A 19,856-nucleotide genomic window follows, 5' to 3' on the forward strand; every position below is an offset into this window, starting at 1 on the left:
AAAAGGAAAAAAAGAAGCTTTACTGAAATCCAGGTAAATCACATCAACAGAGTTCCCACAATCCAGTAAACTCATCACATGATCAAAGAAGGAAAACAGGTTGGTCTGACAAGATCTGCTAGGGACAAACCATGCTGACTTCCCCAGATCACTAAGTGGTCCTTCAGATGCTTACAGATCAATCCCTTTAAAATCTGCTCTAATATCTTCCCAGCAACAGAAATCAGATTGACCGGCCTGTAGTTTCCCGGGTCATCCTTCTTCCCTTTCTTAAAGATTGGGATAACATTCGCTCTTCTCCAATCTTGTGGCACCTCCCCAGACCTCCAGGAGGCCTTAAAGATGATGGACAGAGGCTCTGCAAGTTCATTAGACAGTTCTTTGAGCACTCTTGGGTGCACACCATCTGGCCCAGGGGATTTATATTCATCCAGTGCAGCCAGGTGCCTCTCCACAACCTCCCTGTCAATGTCAACTGGACACTCAGGTGTCCTGTTATGTCCTATAACATCTCTAGATGGGAGAAAACAGAGGCACTTGTTTGCCACAAGGGATGGAAGCCAGGTCTACCCTTTGTTTTCAATGGAGGGATGGATGCTAGGTCTTCCAATTGATCTAAGTGGAGGGATGGAGGCTAGGTCAACTCACAGATGCTGAATATATTTTTTTTAGTTCTCAGGAACTAAGGTTACTTACTTTTTTGCTGCATAAATGTTAAGCATGTTGAAACTTATTATACAGTGCTCAATATATGTAATATTAGGGACAGCATATGATTGAGTCCCTCCCATCAGTGTTGCTCCAGACATGTGTTTAATGGCAAATGAACAGGACTAACTGGATCATCCCTCAATGTGGCCTTATGAAAGTAGGTTTCTTATTAGGCTTCACAGTACTCGGGATGGATCCTTGGGATGACTGTGAACTCTTCTAGGCTTCTAGAACATGTTCCACCCCCTTCCTAGGGATGGGAACTGAAAACTGCCTGGCAAAGAGAACCGTGAGGGACTTTTTAAACATGTTGTTGGAGGGAGAAATGAAAAAAAAATGTGTTTTGGAGCTAAGCAAGGCTTCTGGAGATTTTGGGATGGCAACATTTGGCCTCAAAAGGTACTGCTTTATTGTTTGAATAATTGCTGTCTGGTGTGTGCATTTTTTCTACAGCATTTAATATTTGCTCAGTAAATACGTCTGCAAATAAACAGATATTTTTTAAAAAGTAAGTCTCCAGTACATTATTTTCTTCTCTCTTGGGATACCACACATGCAACCACAGATGGGTTCCATGGTGAGTAGCCATTAGCAGACACATGTAGCTTAATGTGACTGCTTCCAGTAGCAGCTGTTTAATTGATTTTAATTCCTTCAATTTACTGTTTTCATATGTTTAAATTCTTTCTCATTGCAGTCTCCAGTTTGGTGTACTATACTGTAGTGATTTCTTTTTTGCATTCCACTTTTGCTTTTCTATCAACATTCAATAAACATCAATTTAGTTCAAACCTGTAAACCCCTCTCTCGTTTTGCCCCAAATATCACCTCCAGTAGTGCCTGTGTATACACAGGATCCCATACCGGGTCCAGAAGGTAAAGGCCCTGTGAGTACTTGTACTGAAAGGATTTGGAGGGGGCACCACACAGATACTTGGAGTTCCAGGCATAAAGAGCAAAAAAAGAGTATGGACAGAAGCTGTTAACACAGTTTCCTTCTCACTCCAATTCCTGGGATTAAAATCACATTGTAGCATCACTTTGAAGCTCTTGTAGGATGTGGCAAAACTGCAGAGATGGGTTGTGAAGACTTCATTTATGCTCAGTGTCTTCTGTCAAACTCTCTCATTTTCTTCTGATTATTAGTTGCTTTTTTGAGTAGCTGATTTGCTAGAGTACCTGTCTCAAAATAAACTCCAAAAGCTTTGATCTCATGACATTCTATGCCAGATATTTCCTTTATTGAAGGGCTTATTTTTAAACTGTGTAATGAACCCAGATGAAATGACAAATAGAGAGGCAGACCAGTGTTCTGTTCCTAAGGTATGATCCAGATAGATTAATTTCCTTCCCAAACAGGATTTTGCCCAGCCTTCTCTGGTAGAAACAGGAAGGGTTATAAGAACATCAAAGAAAATGCCTTTATATATCACACAAACAACACGCAGAGGCAGAATTTTAACCCCAGGAAGTTGATACCTTATAGACTGGCTTGCAGATTTCTTCTCCCTAACAGGTATTTTGGAGTCTTGGTGCGGCACTGACGGTGGTGGCTTCCATGCAGGCTGGTGTGGCAAAGGGATGTCTGGCCCAATAGGCGGCAGGAAATGATGGGACAAGGCAGCGGTGATTCGCCACCCTATGTACTGGGAAGAAGGAAGCTCTCTGGGAGCTGTTGGAGCTTTCCCTCTGCTTTCAAGAAATGGATTTGTCAGGCCTTTGGTTTCAACCTAGGGAGTGCAAAGAACAGACAAAAGCAAGCATGCCACAATACACTGCCTGAAACACAGTAATGACAGAAACAATCTGGGCTATAATCCATCTACAGAGGGAATTATAAATAAGGCAATCTCATGTTTATTTCTGCCTTCCATAGTTCACTTTGATTTACTAATCATACTTTAGTCAGGAAACATACACATAAGGCTGGGAATAACACGATGAAACTAAGGAGGCTCTGGCACAGCTTCCATTATTTGGAACACAAGACCATTTTCAGTTTGAAGGTGGTAATAACTGAAGTGCCAACGATAGAATGCATTTTTTTTTTTAATTGGGAGAAACACTGAGGTACTTGGAACAATTCAATCCTTTCAAAATCCATTAGGCCAGATTTGATATACGCCTTCAAACTGCAGATGTAATTTTGAGTGTTATAATTTTGCATTAATTATATAGTTCTTTAATAACAGTTCGTGCCAGATGATCTGCCTACAGACCTGGCAAAATGTCATGTTTCGAGATGTTATGTTGGTGCAGCAAGAAATAGTCTTTCCTATCTTAAACGTGTCGGTGTGGCCAAAGCATATTTTAAGACTAGGTTAATCTTCAACAAAAATACTTATACCATTTATCCCATGAGAAGAACCCTAGGATATGGGTCACTACTATTTCACTCTGTCGAGATCTGAGATGAGAAACCACCCCAACTCGGACATGTATAAAAATTCAGATCAATGAGCACCCAAATCTCTTGAAACTGGGGGCTGCATGAGTTATTCCAAAGGAAGAAGCAGAGCTCTGTACAAAAAAAAAAAAGTCCATGAAGATTGATTTACTTCATTAGAATGAATAGGGAAGCTCCAGAGGGTTGTGGCGTAGTTATGATACATAAGAGTTCTTGCTCTTCATTAGGAAAAAAATTACTGAATTGGAATTAAGGGGGTCTGTTGTGGGAAGAGGAAGGGAAGGAGATTGTAAGCTGCTTTGAGACTCTGAGTGAAGGGCAGGGTATAAATCCAAATCTCCTTCTTCTTGGAGGGTTTGGATGAAAGTTCCAGATAGATAGCAGCTATGTCCAATGCTGTATTTTTATGTGACTATACCAATGAAGGTAGCCTAAAGGGACTGAATGTGATCTATATGTCTAATAGCCATGGATCCCGTCTGCGTAATGAACCCAGATATCTAAATCTGCACATCAGGAGCACATGAAGGGTATACAGATTTTCCTGCACATTTGGGGCACTCCCCAGGTGTGCAGAAATATCTGAAATGCTGAAAAAAACTATACAGAGGATACTTAAATCTTCCCAAAGTAAAAGAGTGGAAAACAGGAAAGAAGAGAAAGATAAGCAGTTTGAAATAGTGAAAGTAGAAGCGAAGCCAAATTTTTACTGCTCTCCCTACTGAGGCAGGAAGAAAACTGAGTTGAGGGCGACTCCCAACACAGGAAACAGGAAACAGTTTGAAGTTCCTGCCTCCCTTAGAGATGGTTGGGAATCACCCACAAGATGGCCTCCACCTCAGAGGGAGAATTAAATCTTCCCAAAGTAAAAGAGTGTTCCCTGCACATGCACAGAGAACATGCCCACTGGGAGCCACGCACGGCTCGCTGCCATTGCCACTGTTGGGGGGAGAAGCCGTGGTGGGCCGTGCGGCTGGGAGCTTCTCAGGGCTCACCACCATTGCCGCTGGGAGGGGGAGAAGCCTTGGTGGGTTGGGTGGCTGGGAGCCGCACAAGGCTCACTGCTGTTGCCACTGGCGGGGAGAAGCCTTGACGATCAGGGGGCTGGGAGCTATCCAGGGTGGGGGGCTGGGAGCTATCCAGGGTTCACTGCTATTGCCACTGTCGGGGGCAGAAGCCTTGGCGGGCCGTGCAGCTTGGAGCCGGGCAGGGCTCACTGCCATTGCTGCTGTCGGGGGGTGGGGAGAAGCCTTGGTGGGCTGGGTGGCCCTGCCTGCTGGGCTCACCTGTGGCTGCCTCCTCCTCCTTGCAGAGCTCCTGCTGCTTCTGCAGGCTGGGAGGCGTGGGGAATACTCCCCCCCCCATGAGTATTGCAGGTCCCCGCTTTTTGTAACTTTATAATAACACTGTAATAACTTGACTGACACAAGTGTTTTCACATTAATATTTGCAAATGTAGCTTTTTTAAAAAAGAAGCACATTTTACTTTCTTGGGAAATGTACTTGTTAACCTTTATCAATGATTTTGTGCAGATGTGCATTGATGTCCTCAGTACATTAACAGCTGTGATCCATAATGCCATTAGACAGAGTGAGTAAATGTGATATGTTAACTGTGATGGAAATTTGGAGTATCTCACATGTACAACTAAGCTTCCCCACTCAATTCCATAAATCAATCAACTCCACATGCATAACAATTTGTGCATTCAGCTGTTCTTTCAGTAGGAAGCCTTTCACGTGCAGGAGTTATGTGTATATGACCCAATGCATACAAGGGCCAGGACTGGGGCAACTTGTTAGTATTTTTTTTTAAAAAAAATTAAATAATACATTGCTAAGAGCTTTATATATGTGCAGATCCACTGTAAAGCCTCCAAATCCACTGGTCTCATAAGCTTACCTATCATTTAATCACTGGAAGTATTTAGTTATGTTTTCTTCATAAATTAAGACATCCTTTGGGATGCCCATAAGGCCAAAATCTGTTTACCACCCCCCCCCCCAAAAAAAAAGGATTTTAGCTTAAAGTGCCACGTAATGTCATCACCAGCCACAGTTTTTATGCTCATAATAAAATTGTTCTTACTTGGAAGGAAATTGGATGTTGAATCCTGTCAGTTTTAAAATATCAGTGACAACTGGTGAATACAGTGAATTCTTAAGCAACCATTAACTAGTCAGGAAGATTTCATTTTATATGCCTATTAGTCCTAACAGCATACAGATGGAACAGGAGATGCTTTCCTTTAAAAAAAAATGAATGTCAGATGTATTTTTTCGTGTTAATGAGATCTGATTCAGTGTAGCATGTCTATTAATGTCATTATGCAGATACACTGTATAGAATACCCACTTTTTAATTGGCCAGATGTAGCTACATATCATTCCAGTACCTAGCACTTTTTCATTCTTGCTGTACTAGCTTCTGCTAGTAGCACTGTTCAGTTATCATAAGAAGAAGAAGAAAAAGAAGAGAAGCCAATGTTGGATCAGGCCAATAGCCCATCTAGTCCAACACTCTGTCACACAGCGGCCAAAAATGCCAGGTGCCATCAGGAGGTCCAGCAGTGGGGCCAGACCCTAGAAGCCCTCCCACTGTTCCCCCCCCCAAGCACCAAGAATACGGTGCATCACCAGCCCCAGCCTGTAAGTTCCTATCTATACCTTGTGGCTAATAGCCACTGATGGACCTCTGCTCCATATGTTTATCCAGTTCCCTCTTGAAGCTGTCCATGCTTGTCGCCACCTAATAATCCCCAGCATAGCGTTGGCCTTTTTAAATTGCAGTCACACACTGTCTTGACATTTTCATTGAGTTATCTACTACGACTCCAAGATCTCTCTCTTGGTCAGTCTCTGCCAGTTCAAACCCCATCAACGTGTATTTATAGTTAGGATTTATAGTTATAGCATTTATAGTTAGATTTTTTTGCTCCAATGCATCACTTTGCACTTGGCTACATTGAACCCCATTTGCCACGTTGACGCCCAATCGCCCATTCTCGACAGATCCCTTTGGAGTGCCTCACAATCCTCCCTGGTTCTCACCACCCTGAACAACTTTGTATCATCTGCAAATTTAGCCACTTCACTGCTTACTCCCAACTCTAAATCATTAATAAACAAGTTAAAAAGCATTGGACTGAGTACTGATCCCCGCAGTACCCCTCTGCTTACCACCCTCCACTGAGAAAATTGCCCATTTATACTCACTCTCTGTTTCCTTTTATATATTTATATATATATTTCCTTTTATAGTCTGCTTTAACTGAGCTCGGGGGGGGGGGAATCTCATTGCTGGGTTAGATCCCTCTTTTCATATTTGTATCATAACTGGCACAATTTTTTTTAAAAAGAGACAAAGCCCTAAGCATTTTCCACAGAACAAAATTTCAGATTTCTGCGATGATTCTTTTTTAATCGAGTTATATGGATCTAACAGTGCAATCCTAACAGCACTTTCCTGGGAGTAAGCCCCGTTGAAAAGACCTTAGTAGGATTCAGAGTAGACCTGCTTAGGTTTTCGAAATGAAGAATACCATCACCACATACCAATCATGTGTGTCTGAAAGTCATTTCTATGGAAAACAGAAGGAAATAGTTTGTAGGGAGAGGAGGCATTGGTGAAACATGTCTGGGAGCTGGATAAGTCTCCTTGCAGATCAGGAAGAGGGGAGAATGCAACAACAAAGTCAAGAACTGCACAAGATCGAGACTGGTACAAACTTGTAACATACTACCTCCACCTCTCCTGCAATGCCATCCTATATATTCAGCTGCATGAATAATGAAAGACACAGTTCTATTTTATGACATGAATAGAACTTATCAGCCTACATTGGCCTCTGGTAAGGTGAATCCATTCCTACCCCTTCTCCCAATGTATACACTTACACAGCCAATCAAACATGATGTTTTACATACTTTTTCTGGCATGGAAAAAAATAACATGTAAAACTACCCCATAAGTGATTTTGTCCACAATTGCCCTTCGTAGAGTAATAACTCTGACATCCTGACTTCTCCAGCAGTTGCATGTCGTGGCACAAGTATCTCTTGATGTCACAAGGACTCATCTACTCTGCTCTCTACACCTTTGTGATCAGCACATATTTTTACTGTTCTAAAATTTGTCATGGCTGCCCCTCAGCTCTTTAAAGAAAGGTTCGTTGGAATGTAGAACTGAATTCCTGGGTCAAAGTTAGTATTCGCAGTTGCAGAATCGCCACTTAATGACTGATGACTTCCTTGTTTTAAACAACCACCATTGATCAAACAACACAAGACATAATGTTACAGGGAAGTAAGAAATGCACCACTTGGGTGTTCATCTGACAGCAAATGAAGCCTCTAGAGCAGCTCTTCTTCCATGGTCTGGAAGTGAATCTACACAGATCTGTGCAGTGCTTTCTCTATCACATGTTCTTCTGTATAATGCAGGTATGCATGCAGGGGAGGTGTCATGATTCTAGGCCTATAGCTAGGCTTGCCAAGTCCTCCCGGGGGGCGGGGAAACCCCCGCCCCAGAGGCCCGTTCCCCACCGCCAGCGGATTGGGCCCCGAGGGAACCCCACCCCAACGTGCGCGTCACCCGGAAGTGACGTGACGATGCTGGGCACGCTGGGGGCGGGGCCACAGTCATCCAAGGGAAAACTCTATGGTTTTCCCTCAGATGGTCGTGGGCCCACCCCCAGCGTGCCCAGCATCGTCACGTCACTTCCGGGTGACGTGCGTGTGGCGCACACACTCCAGATGCCAGACAGGAGTCCCCCACTCCAGAGGAATTTACACTTGGCAACCCTACCTATAGCAGTGTGGCCTACAGGCTCTAGGGAGGCCTAGTGCCTCTAGGGAAGCCTGTATTAGAGTAGCTGGACCCTGTGATTGGTTAACAGGGAATTTGGAGGGAAACACCAGCAGAGAAGTAGAGGGTGGTGCCTGGGAAGAAGGAATAAAAACCCTTGCCCTAAGTGGGAGGGTGTTCACTCCCTGAAAGCAAAGCTGGTGAAGCTGCTGCAGAAGGAGGAATCCCTCATCCAAAAGGGGTGAATCAGTTTCAGGCCAAATATCTAAAGAGGGCTAGGACAGTACAGTCAGACACATTAGGACTTCTTATTTTGCTGGTTTATCTGCCTTTACTGTGCTCATTTCTTCCCTACATGAAATATACTGGGTTTGACACGCGAATAGTGATCAGCTCATGCTTTATTTAGTGATCAGCAGTAAAGCCCGTTGTGAAAACAATACAACGAGATCTAGAAAGAGGCTCTGGGGGAGTGCTCTGGCTTTGGGCAAACAGGGTCAATTTGCTGTGGTGACCTAAGCAGGGTATAATGACATAGTCCACCGCCCGCCCCCACCCAGGCCCCGATCGGGGCTTCCCCTCCCATGCAATCGGGGCTTCCCCTCCCATGCCCGTCCCCTCAGGCCCCGATGGGGGGATCGCAGCCTCTAGGCTGCGATCGGGGCCTGGGGGGGCGGTGGGGGGGAAGCCCCGATCCAGCCTCTAGGCTGCGATTGGGGCCTGAGTGGGGGCGGGCGTGGGAGGGGAAGCCCCGATCGCAGCCTCTAGGCTGCAATCGGGGCTTCCCCCCCATCGCCCGCCCCCACCAAGGCCCGATTGCAGCCTAGAGGCTGCGATGGGGCTTCCCCTGGAAGCCCACCTCAGAGGCCCCTTAGTGTATGGCCGGAAGAATTGCCACTCAGAACTGGCTGCGATGACTGGCTCCCTCCCCTCCCAGCCACCCAGCCAATGGCAGCCCAGGTTCGCTGAGGGAGCCTGTAATCGCAGCGTCTTCTGAGTGGCATTTTTTCCGCCCATACACTAACGGGGCGCATTTTAGAATTTAGAATTTTGGCACCCACTACTCTTTTATAATAAGGGAGAGATTTAGCTCAGCTACAAGACAACTCCAGCAGGGCCAAAGCCCTGTTTATAATCCCATCAAATGGCACACCCCAAACACACCCACTCCCAACAATAAGCTATTTACACACTAATTGCATGCCTATAGGTGGCTGACAGGATCCTGCTGGTCTATTGTATTTTTCCCCCACGCTCACCTTCTGACAGCCACGAGTTGCAGGGAGACTTTGTCAGTACACAACACTACATGTTATTGAATTACAGTTGTTAAGTCTCTTTAATAAAAATGATTTGTTACTCTCAGGGCCGGCTCACCCACTAGGTGAACTAGGCATTCACCTAGAGTGCTGGGCCCTGGATGGGGCGCCGAGCTGTGCCTCCCCCCCCCGCCAAAAGCCCACGAGCAGCTCTCCAAGTGTCAGCACTTCACTGATTGGGGAGAGGCATCCGGTGAGCATCCCCCGCCTGGAGACAGGATCCCCCCCCACCTCCCTCCCAAACTGCCTTTGGAAGCGTAGCACAAGAGAAATCTCTCTTCCATCTTGGAGGGCGCTGCAGGAACATGTGGGGCGTGCTTGCTGGGTCTGAAAGCTGTGGAGGGGGAGGAGACAGTGGTGGAGGTAGCAAAAGGGTGGCTGGCTCCAGAGGTCTCCAGGCCCCACCAGGAGGTTGGCATCTGTGCAACAAGGCAGCCTCGCCTAGGGGGCAGAAACACCTCGAGCCAGCCCTGGTTACTCTGCCTGGGTCCTCATACCTAATTCGGTCACTTATATGGGAAATCTGCTGGAAAAGGAGTGGATAAAGGGGTGGGGTGGGGTCCTCTGGGCCCTCCTGAGGAGACCCATACCAGAGTGGGGGCTGCAATTAGAGAAGCCTTCTAGCTGCTCCCTGCAACAGGAGGGCATGGCAGATAGTCGTGAATGTGGATCACAAACAGTAACAGAACATTTTTGTATAATTTCTGTGTATAAAAACTATGGAATTATTCCCAACATGGAGAGTTCACAGATGGTGCTCAGCAAAGGATCAGACAAAAAGATGGCATGCAGGCAGATTCCTTATGGGAAAAGACCATATCATGATGCTGCTGATCTTTGCTTTGTAGCCAAAACAAACTGGGCTTCAGCACCAGGCAGCCCTCAAGATCCAATCCAATTTTCAGCCATGAGTAGAAGTGAGAAATTGGAGAATGTTCTCTGCATTGCCTTTACATAGATCTTCATGAGACCAAAAATTAAAATTACTGACAGATCTCTCCAAGAGCCATTTTTTCCTTCAATCACAGACAAAACTATGGACATAGTCCAAAAGAATGTGTGATATTAATTCATTCATTATTGTATTCCCTTTTACACTTTAATTCTGTAACATAATTCAGCAACAGCCTGGAAAAAAAGGAACGAAAAAGCTTTACTTAAAAGAAGCTCTGCACAATACTAAGAACAGAGGGTCGGAGTGCTAACGATGGGCACTCAATGAAGAAGAAGAGATTGAATTTATACCCTATTCTTCACTACTTGAAGGAGTCTCAGAGCAGCTTACAATCTACTTTCCCTTCCCTTCCCCTGCCCACATCAGACACCCTGTGAGGTAGGTGGGGCTGAGAGAGTTCTTTTGAGAACTGCTCATGAGAGAACAGCTCTGAAATAACTTGTGACTGACACAAGATCACACCAGCAGCTGCATGTGGAAGCATGTGGAATCAAACCTAGTTCTCCCAGATTACAGTCTGTGCTCCTAACCACTACACCAAACTGGCTCTGTGAGCTTCCTTCCTTCCTTCCTTCCTTCCTTCCTTCCTTCCTTCCTTCCTTCCTTCCTTCCTTCCTTCCTTCCTTCCTTCTGTCAGCATTTTATGTTTTGAGGCAGATGGCCCAGAGCATTTAGACATGATTAGTTTTCCTCAGTGTGCCAACATATGCTTCAGGATTGCATACAGAGAGAAGTCATACTCACTGCAAATCTCCCAGGAACCTGAGCACGTTTATTATGCTGCTATGAATAGGTGGCAACCTCTGCTTTTTTCTTGTTAGGTCTAAAAGATAGACTGGACATTTTATTAAAAAGGAGCCCCTAATTATCCACATTATATCACAGCTTAACATCCACAAAATTTAATTACTTGATGCAGCTCCATAACATCAAAATATTCATATCAGATTTTTTTAATAGTTTAAGTATACCTGAGGTGCTGTGACCAGTAAAAAGTTTTATTTCTTTACTCTGGAAAAAATGTTCCCCAGTGTACTAAGAGGAAGATACCCATTAAAATGATAACACACCTATATTGAGGAGAAAGATATAGGTGGCCTTTCCAAATATCATGTTTTAAACACTGGGAAAATAGACTGCTCCTGTAACTAAGCACTTCCTTGAGAAAAGGTAGAAATACATTTATTGCAGCAAAAAAATGATTATTTTTTTATGTCCATGAATGAAGAGGTTATTTGGGGTCCCTCCCCCATCTTTCATGAACTTTTGACATTCAGTTTCTGTTTCTGGCTGAGAAGGAAGGGAGGGAGGGAGGGAGGGAGGGAGGAAGGAAGGAAGGAAGGAAGGAAGGAAGGAAGGAAGGAAGGAAGGAAGGAAGGAAGGAAGGAAGGAAGGAAGGGAATCAACTTATGAGATCCATTCAGTCCATAACAATCCCTTTCCATGTGCATAACAAAGAAATGCATCTAGTCCCTTGTTCACCAAAAGTACTAGTATCTGATAAGTCCGTTCCTGGTCATGAATGAAACAATAGCTCCACCCAATATTAATTTAGGTCAGCTAATAATTCTTTCTTGGAATATAGCCAGCTGGAATAGGAGTATTTCTGAGCCTGGAACTTCCCCCTTTCTAGTTAATTTCAATTGTATCATTATACAAGAATCCTGGCTTATCAACTCCTGTGTTCTGGATGGATTCAACTTCTTTCATTTACCAGCAGTGAAATCAAAGGGGTGTCCACAGTGGGGAATGCTTTGTCTAATTTCCAACCGACTGGGCAGGTCTTCCATCTTACCCTCCTGTTCTTCCAACTTGGCAAAGACACTCAAGATCACTGCCAACTCAAAGATAATCCTGCTGGTAAATATCTGTCTTCCTCCTAAAACTCCTAAGGATGACTTCGATAAAACTTTGGAGAATTAGTTACTGGATCTGCAAAATAACCACCCACAAGAAATTATGATAGTGTGTGGTGATTTCAATGCCAGAATTGGCCCAAGTGATAGTGGCATGCTTTGCCATAAATACTGGAACAGTCTCTTTTACTATGAATCTACAATAGGAATCCACCATTCTAAAGACAAGGGCATCGATAATGCAGGAGCCAGACAAATAAGCATGACCTCCAAGCTTTCGCTCGCTGTCATTAATGGAAATGGTTCTGTCGACCCCTCCAAAGATTACACTTTCATCTCTCTGCACCAGTTTGGTGTAGTGGTTAAGTGTGCGGACTCTAATCTGGGAGAACCGGGTTTGATTCCCCACTCCCCCACTTGCACCTGCTGATGTGACCTTGGGTCAGTCACAAGCTCTGGCACAGCTGTCCTTGAAAAAGAGCAGTTTGTGTCAGAGCTCTCTCAGCCCCACCTACCTCACAGGGTGTCTGTTGTGGGGAAGGGAATTTGTAAGCCGTTCTGAGACTCCAAGTGAAGGGCGGGGTATAAATCCAATCTCTTCTTCTCTCTTCTTCTGCAAGAAGTCAGTGTGATTGATTATATCCTGATCAAAGGTAAGCAACCATGGAGCAAGTGATCACCAGACTATTTTTATAAAATTCAATATTGAAACTAAATCAGAAGGAGAGTTAATCAGATCATGACCAAAATATTATCATCAAGGTGGAGATGGTCCAGGAGATCAGCTGAAGCTTCTATACAAATTCTTAAATCTATTGAAGCTCTTCATTTGAAGGACAATATTATTAAAGCTCAAGATTGCTATTCAGCACTGGCTGACTGTTGCTTACTCAAGTCATAGATACAATTGTTTTTAGAGTAGACCTACTAGCAAGTCCAGTATCCCCTGTAACCACAACAAGAGCAGGTTCAACCGAGGTTGTAGGAAGGTCAAAAATCAAGTTAAGTATAGATGCAGGCCTTTCAGGAATAGAAACACAGCCAGTGCAATACACCTACTGTTACGATCTAGAATGAAATATAAGTCTATATTAAAGTGGAAAGACTCAAGCCATGAAATCTGTATGGGGAAAAATAATTACACCTGCCAAAGAAAAACAAGATGTGTCTTTCTGACATATAATTACCACATTGCTGAAACCAAGAGGTGCAATACCAGCCCCCATACCAACAGCTGCTTTGGAAAATCACTTCAGAAATCTTTATAAGAAGCATGATGCTGAGCCTGACTTAGAGGCTGAAATAGATCTTCAACAGCTTTAAGGTTACCAGGTCTTACCTCCTTGCCAGCAGGGGGTGAAGGAAGCTCTCCGAAAGTGGAGAGGGCAATGCCATTGCGCATGACACTCCCAACTTGATGATGTCACACTGAAGTGACATCAACATGCCGGGGATGTCACACAGTGACGCTGTGGTATTTTGGGCAAAACTCTGTGGTTATTGCCACATGACATCCCCAGCACTATGATGTCACCTCTGCATGATGTCATCATGTTGGGGGTGTTGCACTGGGTTGTGGCTGTTGGGGGCGGGGCTTCCCCCACTGGCCAGCAGCAGGCAGAATCCCACAAAATCAGGGAATCCACCACTCCCACCTGGGGGCTGGCAGCCCTAAACAGCTTCCACGTTGGGATCCTGTAACTTGCCACAAAGTATTTGAATTGATCAGTTCCCTCCGACCTTCTGAAAGTGGGCCCAAATTAGTGGGCCCAAGTGCCTAGCATCATTATTCACATGATACATTGCAAGAGGAATTACCAGATTCATGGAAAATATCACTTATTGCACCTACTTACAAAAAAGGTGATAAAACAGACCCACAAAACTATAGACCAATCAGCCTTTTGACAGTCGCCAGTAAACTATATGCAACCATCCTGCAAAAGAAGCTTTTCCAATGGATGAGGAAAAAATTATAAGCAATGAACAAGCGGGTTTCAGTATGGCCACTCTATGGACCACTGATATATGTTGGCTTCATTAATAAACAAATATTTGATAGATACTCCTGGACATCTGTATGCAGTATTCATTGATTTAAGAGCCACCTTTGACTCTGTGTCCCAAGCACATTTATGGAATAAGCTTTATGCTGCATGTCTGCCTGCTAGACTGCTGAAATTAATTACGAACCTCTACACAGGCAATTCATTATATGTCAAACTAAGCAACTTGGGATGTGTATCTAATCGAATTTCTGTCCAGAGGGGAGTATGACAAGGTTGCGGCCTTGCACCCCATCTTTTCAACCTGTAGTTGAACAACTTTGTTTGGAAGGTCATCCAATTCCTGTCTTACTCTATGCCAACAATTTAGTTCTACTATCAAGAACAAAGGTCGGTCTAAAATGATCAATAAAAGCCTTTACAACCTATCATAGCAATGAACTCTGAGATCAACTATGATAAATCCAAAATAATGACATTCACAAAATCCAAAAAAGATCAACCAAAAGCTGAATAACTGATTAGCATTCTATGCAAGTGGTCAATGAATTTAAATACTTGGGGATTATATTCAAACTTATCATGGTCTAAGCATATGCAGTATGTTAAACAGAAAACTGAATTAACACTGTTTACATTAAGGATTTTTTCTTTACCTTAGGAACCCAGTATATACCATTACTCTTAAGAGTATACAGTACACTTGTTATACTATGTATGCTCTATGGTTCTCAAGCCCAATTAAACTACTCAATAGGCTTCAAATAAGTTTTTTTTCATAAAATTCTTGCACCCCCGCCCCCTGTAACATCTACAGTAATATGGCCTGAACTGGGCCTTCCAAATATTTCTATTTCAATGTGGAAAGCAGTAATTCACTTTAAATTTAGATTGCTTAACAATGAAGACCTCCTGCTTTCATTCAATCAGTAGCCCATGAGTGCTGTTGGAGGGCATGTAGAGGAACAATCAGGGAAGGTCTGATGAGAATTTGCTGTCTATAGCTTGCACAGGATCTGTTCAATACACTTCTGAGCCTGCACCGGTCAAAATGACTGCAGCTCCCGCCTCCCCACTGCTGCATGCCTGGCAAGCACCTTTGGGAACCTTTTTGGGATCAGGGTGTAGTCACAGGCATGCAGCAGCACTTTTACCAGCCAGGACAGCAGGAAGGATGCCTGGCAAGGAGCAGCCTCAGCTCAGGGTGGAGGAGGCATGGACCTGCCATGGTGTGGGACTGACTTGCCAAGCCTGGGAGCCTGGGGGCGCCTGCTCTTGGTTTGTGAGTATACCCTGCCCTCTGGGCAAACCAGGCTGGGGTCTTTCCTTGCTTCCCAGGACTAGCTTTCTCTGCTTTGCAGTTCATTGGAGCAACTTGGGGGAGGGACAGCCAGTGAAGGCATCCCTCTTTCATTGGGGGGAATAGAACTGAACCCTCTTTTTCACTGGGCAGGTGAAAAGTAAGGCTACGGTAAGTTTGGAAACTTCCTGCAGCTGAGACCGGGAACTTCTCCACCAGACTGGCTGGTGGAAGGAACTCTTTTTCCAAGGAAGTGTGTTTCAAACAGTGCACTTCTCCCCCCACCCCCAATGCAGGCAGTGGCAGTGCAGCCGAGCAAGAAGTGGAGAACTGCGGTGGTCATTTTGACAGGTGCAGGTTCAGGAGGTTCAAGAGTGTATAGAATGGGCTTCCGGTCTGGCTCCCACGAATGGCGGACGCATCCTCAGGTCGCTCCCGAGGGCGCCTCGCCCGCCCGCGGTGGAGGAGGGAATCCGCGCGAGCGGAGACCCGAATGAGCCCCTCAGGAAGAGAGGAGCTCGGATCCGGGGCGCTTTAGGGCGCACCAGGGGGGAGTTGCTCTTTCGGCCGAGAGGTCGGATACCGAGGCTCCCGCCATGCCCTGCCCCAATGGACCTTGCTGCGTGAGCGACCCCGAACGGGGTTTAGCGGAGCCACCAGACGTCACCGAGTGATAAAGCGACCATCCGCAAAAATGAAAAAAGAAAAGATCGGCTTAACTGTGAGTTGTCAAAATGCAGAGAAAAAGAACTAAAAACGTTTCCCCCCCCTCCCAGCGAAAAAGGCGAAGAGGTTAACCCTCCATTTGTATAAGCGAAAAAGAAAAGGAGGGGGGGAATGGCTTGAGCGGACAGTGATGTTTTCCTTTGATGTATTTGAAACAAAGCGAGAAAAAGTTTTGTCTCTCTGGAGCACATTTTAAGAACTTTCTAAAAGTAAACAAAGAAGAAAAGATGTCGGAGCTGGGCAAAAGCGAGCGGAGAAGAAGGGAGGGACTTCCGTCTGGGCGTTTGTTTGTGCGTGAGAGCCGGCTGTTTAATGTTTGGACTGTTTATGGCTGTGAATCCGACGGGAGTTTTGTAAAACGGAAAAGTTTGAACTGTGACAGCGAAGAGTGCCTGGCAAGCGCTTATATAAGTCAACAGTTGCGAGGAGGACCCAGTAGAGAGTATGGGAGCGGATATAAAAGCGAAAATGAAATTAATACCATTCTCAAAGCTGGGGACCTCCAGTAATGTCATGAAAGGAAGAGGATTTATAGTGCATGAACTGAGATTGTTAACAGCAACCCGAAGGAGGATCTAACAAGCCGGAAGGAGAAGACAACAGAGGAAGCTCCTCCACATCAGCGATAGTAAAAGTACCCAGCACGCAAAGAAGCGGTTCTGAATGTGCCCAGAAGAGATTTTTTTATTAACAGAAATTCAAAGGAACATTACTAACATATTAACAGAGAATTACACGTGACCGGACTAAGAAAAGAAGTTTGACAACACACAGAAGAAGCCCAAGAAGATTAATTGGACATTACTAACAGTTTAATTTACCAGTTTATATATCACTCAGCTTTCTCTTTCTCCCACTGTCTACCCTTCCCATTTTTTCTTTTAAGCGAAATACCTCCCCTTTTTAGGGGAGTCAATAAAATCTTTATTTAAAAAAGAGTGCATAGAATGGATCCTGTGCAATCCAGAGACATCAAACTCATAGGGGATCTCCAGATGACTCCTCTCTACCTGCCCTCCAAGTTTGGTGAGGGTTGGCTTTATGGGGTCTGAGTTATGGCCCCCCAAAGAAGGTGCCCCCAGGAACACACTTTCTGGGGGAAATGACAGGCTGACAGGTGGAGAGTAAGCTGGAGATCCCGTGACTTTGGTGTCTCTACTATGTGGGGGGAGGGGCATTCTATCGGGTCACAAACCTCACAGATGGGCTGGTGGTTAAAAGTTTGTGATGGTCCATGGTTCACAAACAGAGCATGTCATGAACCGAATCACATTTTTTCAGTTTGTGCCCATCCTCTACATGTAGATTGCTCTCTAGATGTCAAGCTAATGCCAGTCACATTCCTTGGGATGCAAACAATGATGAAAACAACCATGATGTAGTATGAAAATATATTTAGACTGCTGTTTTGCATTGAATAGTGTTTCCTCAACAAATAATAAAGAAGTAGAAGCACACTTACACACAACGGAATTTGCATATACTCCCGTTTCACATGACAGCTTTTTCTCAGTGTGCTGCATAAGTAACATTAATTTACACGTCAACAATTCTAATCTGTGAATTAACACTCAACATTCTTCCCACTCCAATGAAACAGTTGTTTTCATCATTGTTTGGAGAGTCCTTGGTTTCCTGGAACAGTATGGGGTGGTGAAGATGACTTTTGCCAATTCCATCTTGTTCTGTTGAAAGTTCAAGTGATGTGGAACATCAGGAGGAAGCAGGCCCGTAGCTAACATGGGGCCTATGGGGCCTGGCCCCCAACATTTCTTCTGGGCCCCTCCCTCCTGGGCTGGCCCCCAAAATTCCTGCCTCCGACCTGGCTGCCTCCAACCTGCCTCGCTCCACTCCCAGCCAGCAAACATTGAGAACAGCGGCGGCAGCAACAGAGGTGGCCACTGTCCCAGCAGCAGGAGGTGCCTGGCTTGCTCAGTAGTGCAGTGGCAGTGGGTGGGCAGGCGGGCTTGCTGGGCTACCCCAAGTGAGAGGGCTGGGGAGAGCGTCCTACTGCCTCTTCCCACTCCCACCATTGGATCTCTTTCTCCCCCCCCTCCCCTGCCAATCCCCCTCCTGGATGCCGCTGCCCGCTTCTCCCTACCTAGCTTCACAACTTGAGCAGGTATGCAGTGCTCCGGGGGGGGGGGGGGGAAGGGGTAAGGGTAGGGGGCTGGGCATTAACCCCCCTCCACTTGCCCTGGAGTCTGGGGGGGGTGTAGGGCTGCCTTAGGGGAAGGTTGGCTTCTAAGGAGTTTCATTAATTAACTTTGATTTAATTAGCTGGTGGGGGCCCCCAGGCCCCCTCCACAAAATATCCCTAGCTACGGGGCTGGGAGGAAGGCATAGAGGAGCCTCAGGTGCCAGAGGACTAAGCAACCAACATTGCCCTCTGGCTCCTACAAATGAAATCTGGCAAGAATCTAGGGACCTTGTTTTTCCATGGAGACACAAGATCCAGACCAGGAAGGTTCAATATCCTGGTTACTGTGTAAAGGCCTCTTGGGTAGCAGAACCACGCTCCTGGGTCCAGATCTCAGTGGCTGAGCCAGTCTGCCCTCAGGTTAAAGATGACCTGAAGAGAATGGACTTGAAGAAGGCTTTTTACCCACAGAAGCAGAAGCAATGCCACTTTCTTCAGAGAACAAGACCTCATTCCTTCCTGTTGGTTGATGTAGGCTTTTGCCTTCATACAGTTGTTCCCTTGTAACAGGTGCTGGAATGAACAAAGTGCAAGACAGATAGCCAAAACATGCTACGTCTACCGTCCGTGTCATTTCACTTTCCTTGAATGACATGAAAGGGGCAGTGTTCTCTCCAGAGAAGGAGACGGGCATCAATGGTAACTTCTACTCTGGCTGGCTCTGAAAAAGGAGATACCTCCCTGCAGACTGGAGTCCCTGAGCCACCAATGGCAGAGAAAGGACTACCCTGGAAGGTATGGGTATTTGCTTGTGATGGTGTTGAAGAAGATCCCTCTGATGTGGTAGTAGAGCCTATTGGAGTGGACAGGAGTGGAATGGGCCTGATGTACAATGGAAATTGGCGAGAAGGGTTGGCATGATCTGGTCCAGTGTTCAATCAAAAGTCAAAGTAGGCAAAAGCACCACTAACTTTCTAAAAACACTTGGTGGGCACCAGAAAAGATCTCAGCAGACACTATGGTACCCACGGGCACTACGTTGGGATCTAGGATTTTTTCCTAATCTCTGTGGTCAAGACTACACAGACACAGAGAAATCCCAAGAGCACCACTAGGTAGATCCTTTTGCGGCCATTTTTAATCCTGCTTCTCAGTCTGTTGGGGTTAGGGAATTTGGGTGAAGGTCGGGGAGTTGCCTGCCATGGGTGGGCAAATAGGAAGCCCTCAGACACACACCTGATCAAAAACACCCCCTTGCCCAGGAATGCTTTCAGTTATGGGGGGGCAGGCAAAGAGAGGATGCTTATACTCTTAATTTCCCTAATCAGAACTAACAGTAGCCTGTGGGGATAGGTGGAGTCTGGTTCTTACTGAGGAAACAGCATGGAAAGAAAGAGCAGAACTTCCTTTCTCCAGCCCAGCAGGAACTCATTAGCATAATAGGCCACACCCAACAGCAGAAACTCATTATCATGTTCAGCCACACCCGACAGCGCAGCTCATTATCATATTAGGCCACACCCCCATGCTTTCCCTTGGCTTGTCTGGGCGCCCCGCAGCTGCGGGGAGCCCTGGCAAGCCCCCCCCTTGAAGGGAAGGGATTTTAAACTGCGTTCCCTTGGCCTGCGC

General features: G+C 45.5%; 1 protein-coding gene across 1 annotated transcript in view; it reads right to left on the bottom strand.

Annotated features, from left to right (window-relative positions):
• The window catches only part of TMEM232 (transmembrane protein 232), a 191,072-nt gene that overhangs the window by 85,854 nt on the left and 85,362 nt on the right, over positions 1 to 19,856 (bottom strand). Inside the window, exon 11 of the mRNA XM_015419320.1 lies at positions 2,191 to 2,441. Coding sequence (XP_015274806.1) covers positions 2,191 to 2,441 — 251 coding nt within the window. The remainder of the gene's footprint in view (positions 1 to 2,190; positions 2,442 to 19,856) is intronic.

This window comes from Gekko japonicus, unplaced genomic scaffold (genome assembly GCF_001447785.1).
Source record: "Gekko japonicus isolate JY-2015 unplaced genomic scaffold, Gekko_japonicus_V1.1 scaffold257, whole genome shotgun sequence".
NCBI lineage: Eukaryota > Metazoa > Chordata > Lepidosauria > Squamata > Gekkonidae > Gekko > Gekko japonicus.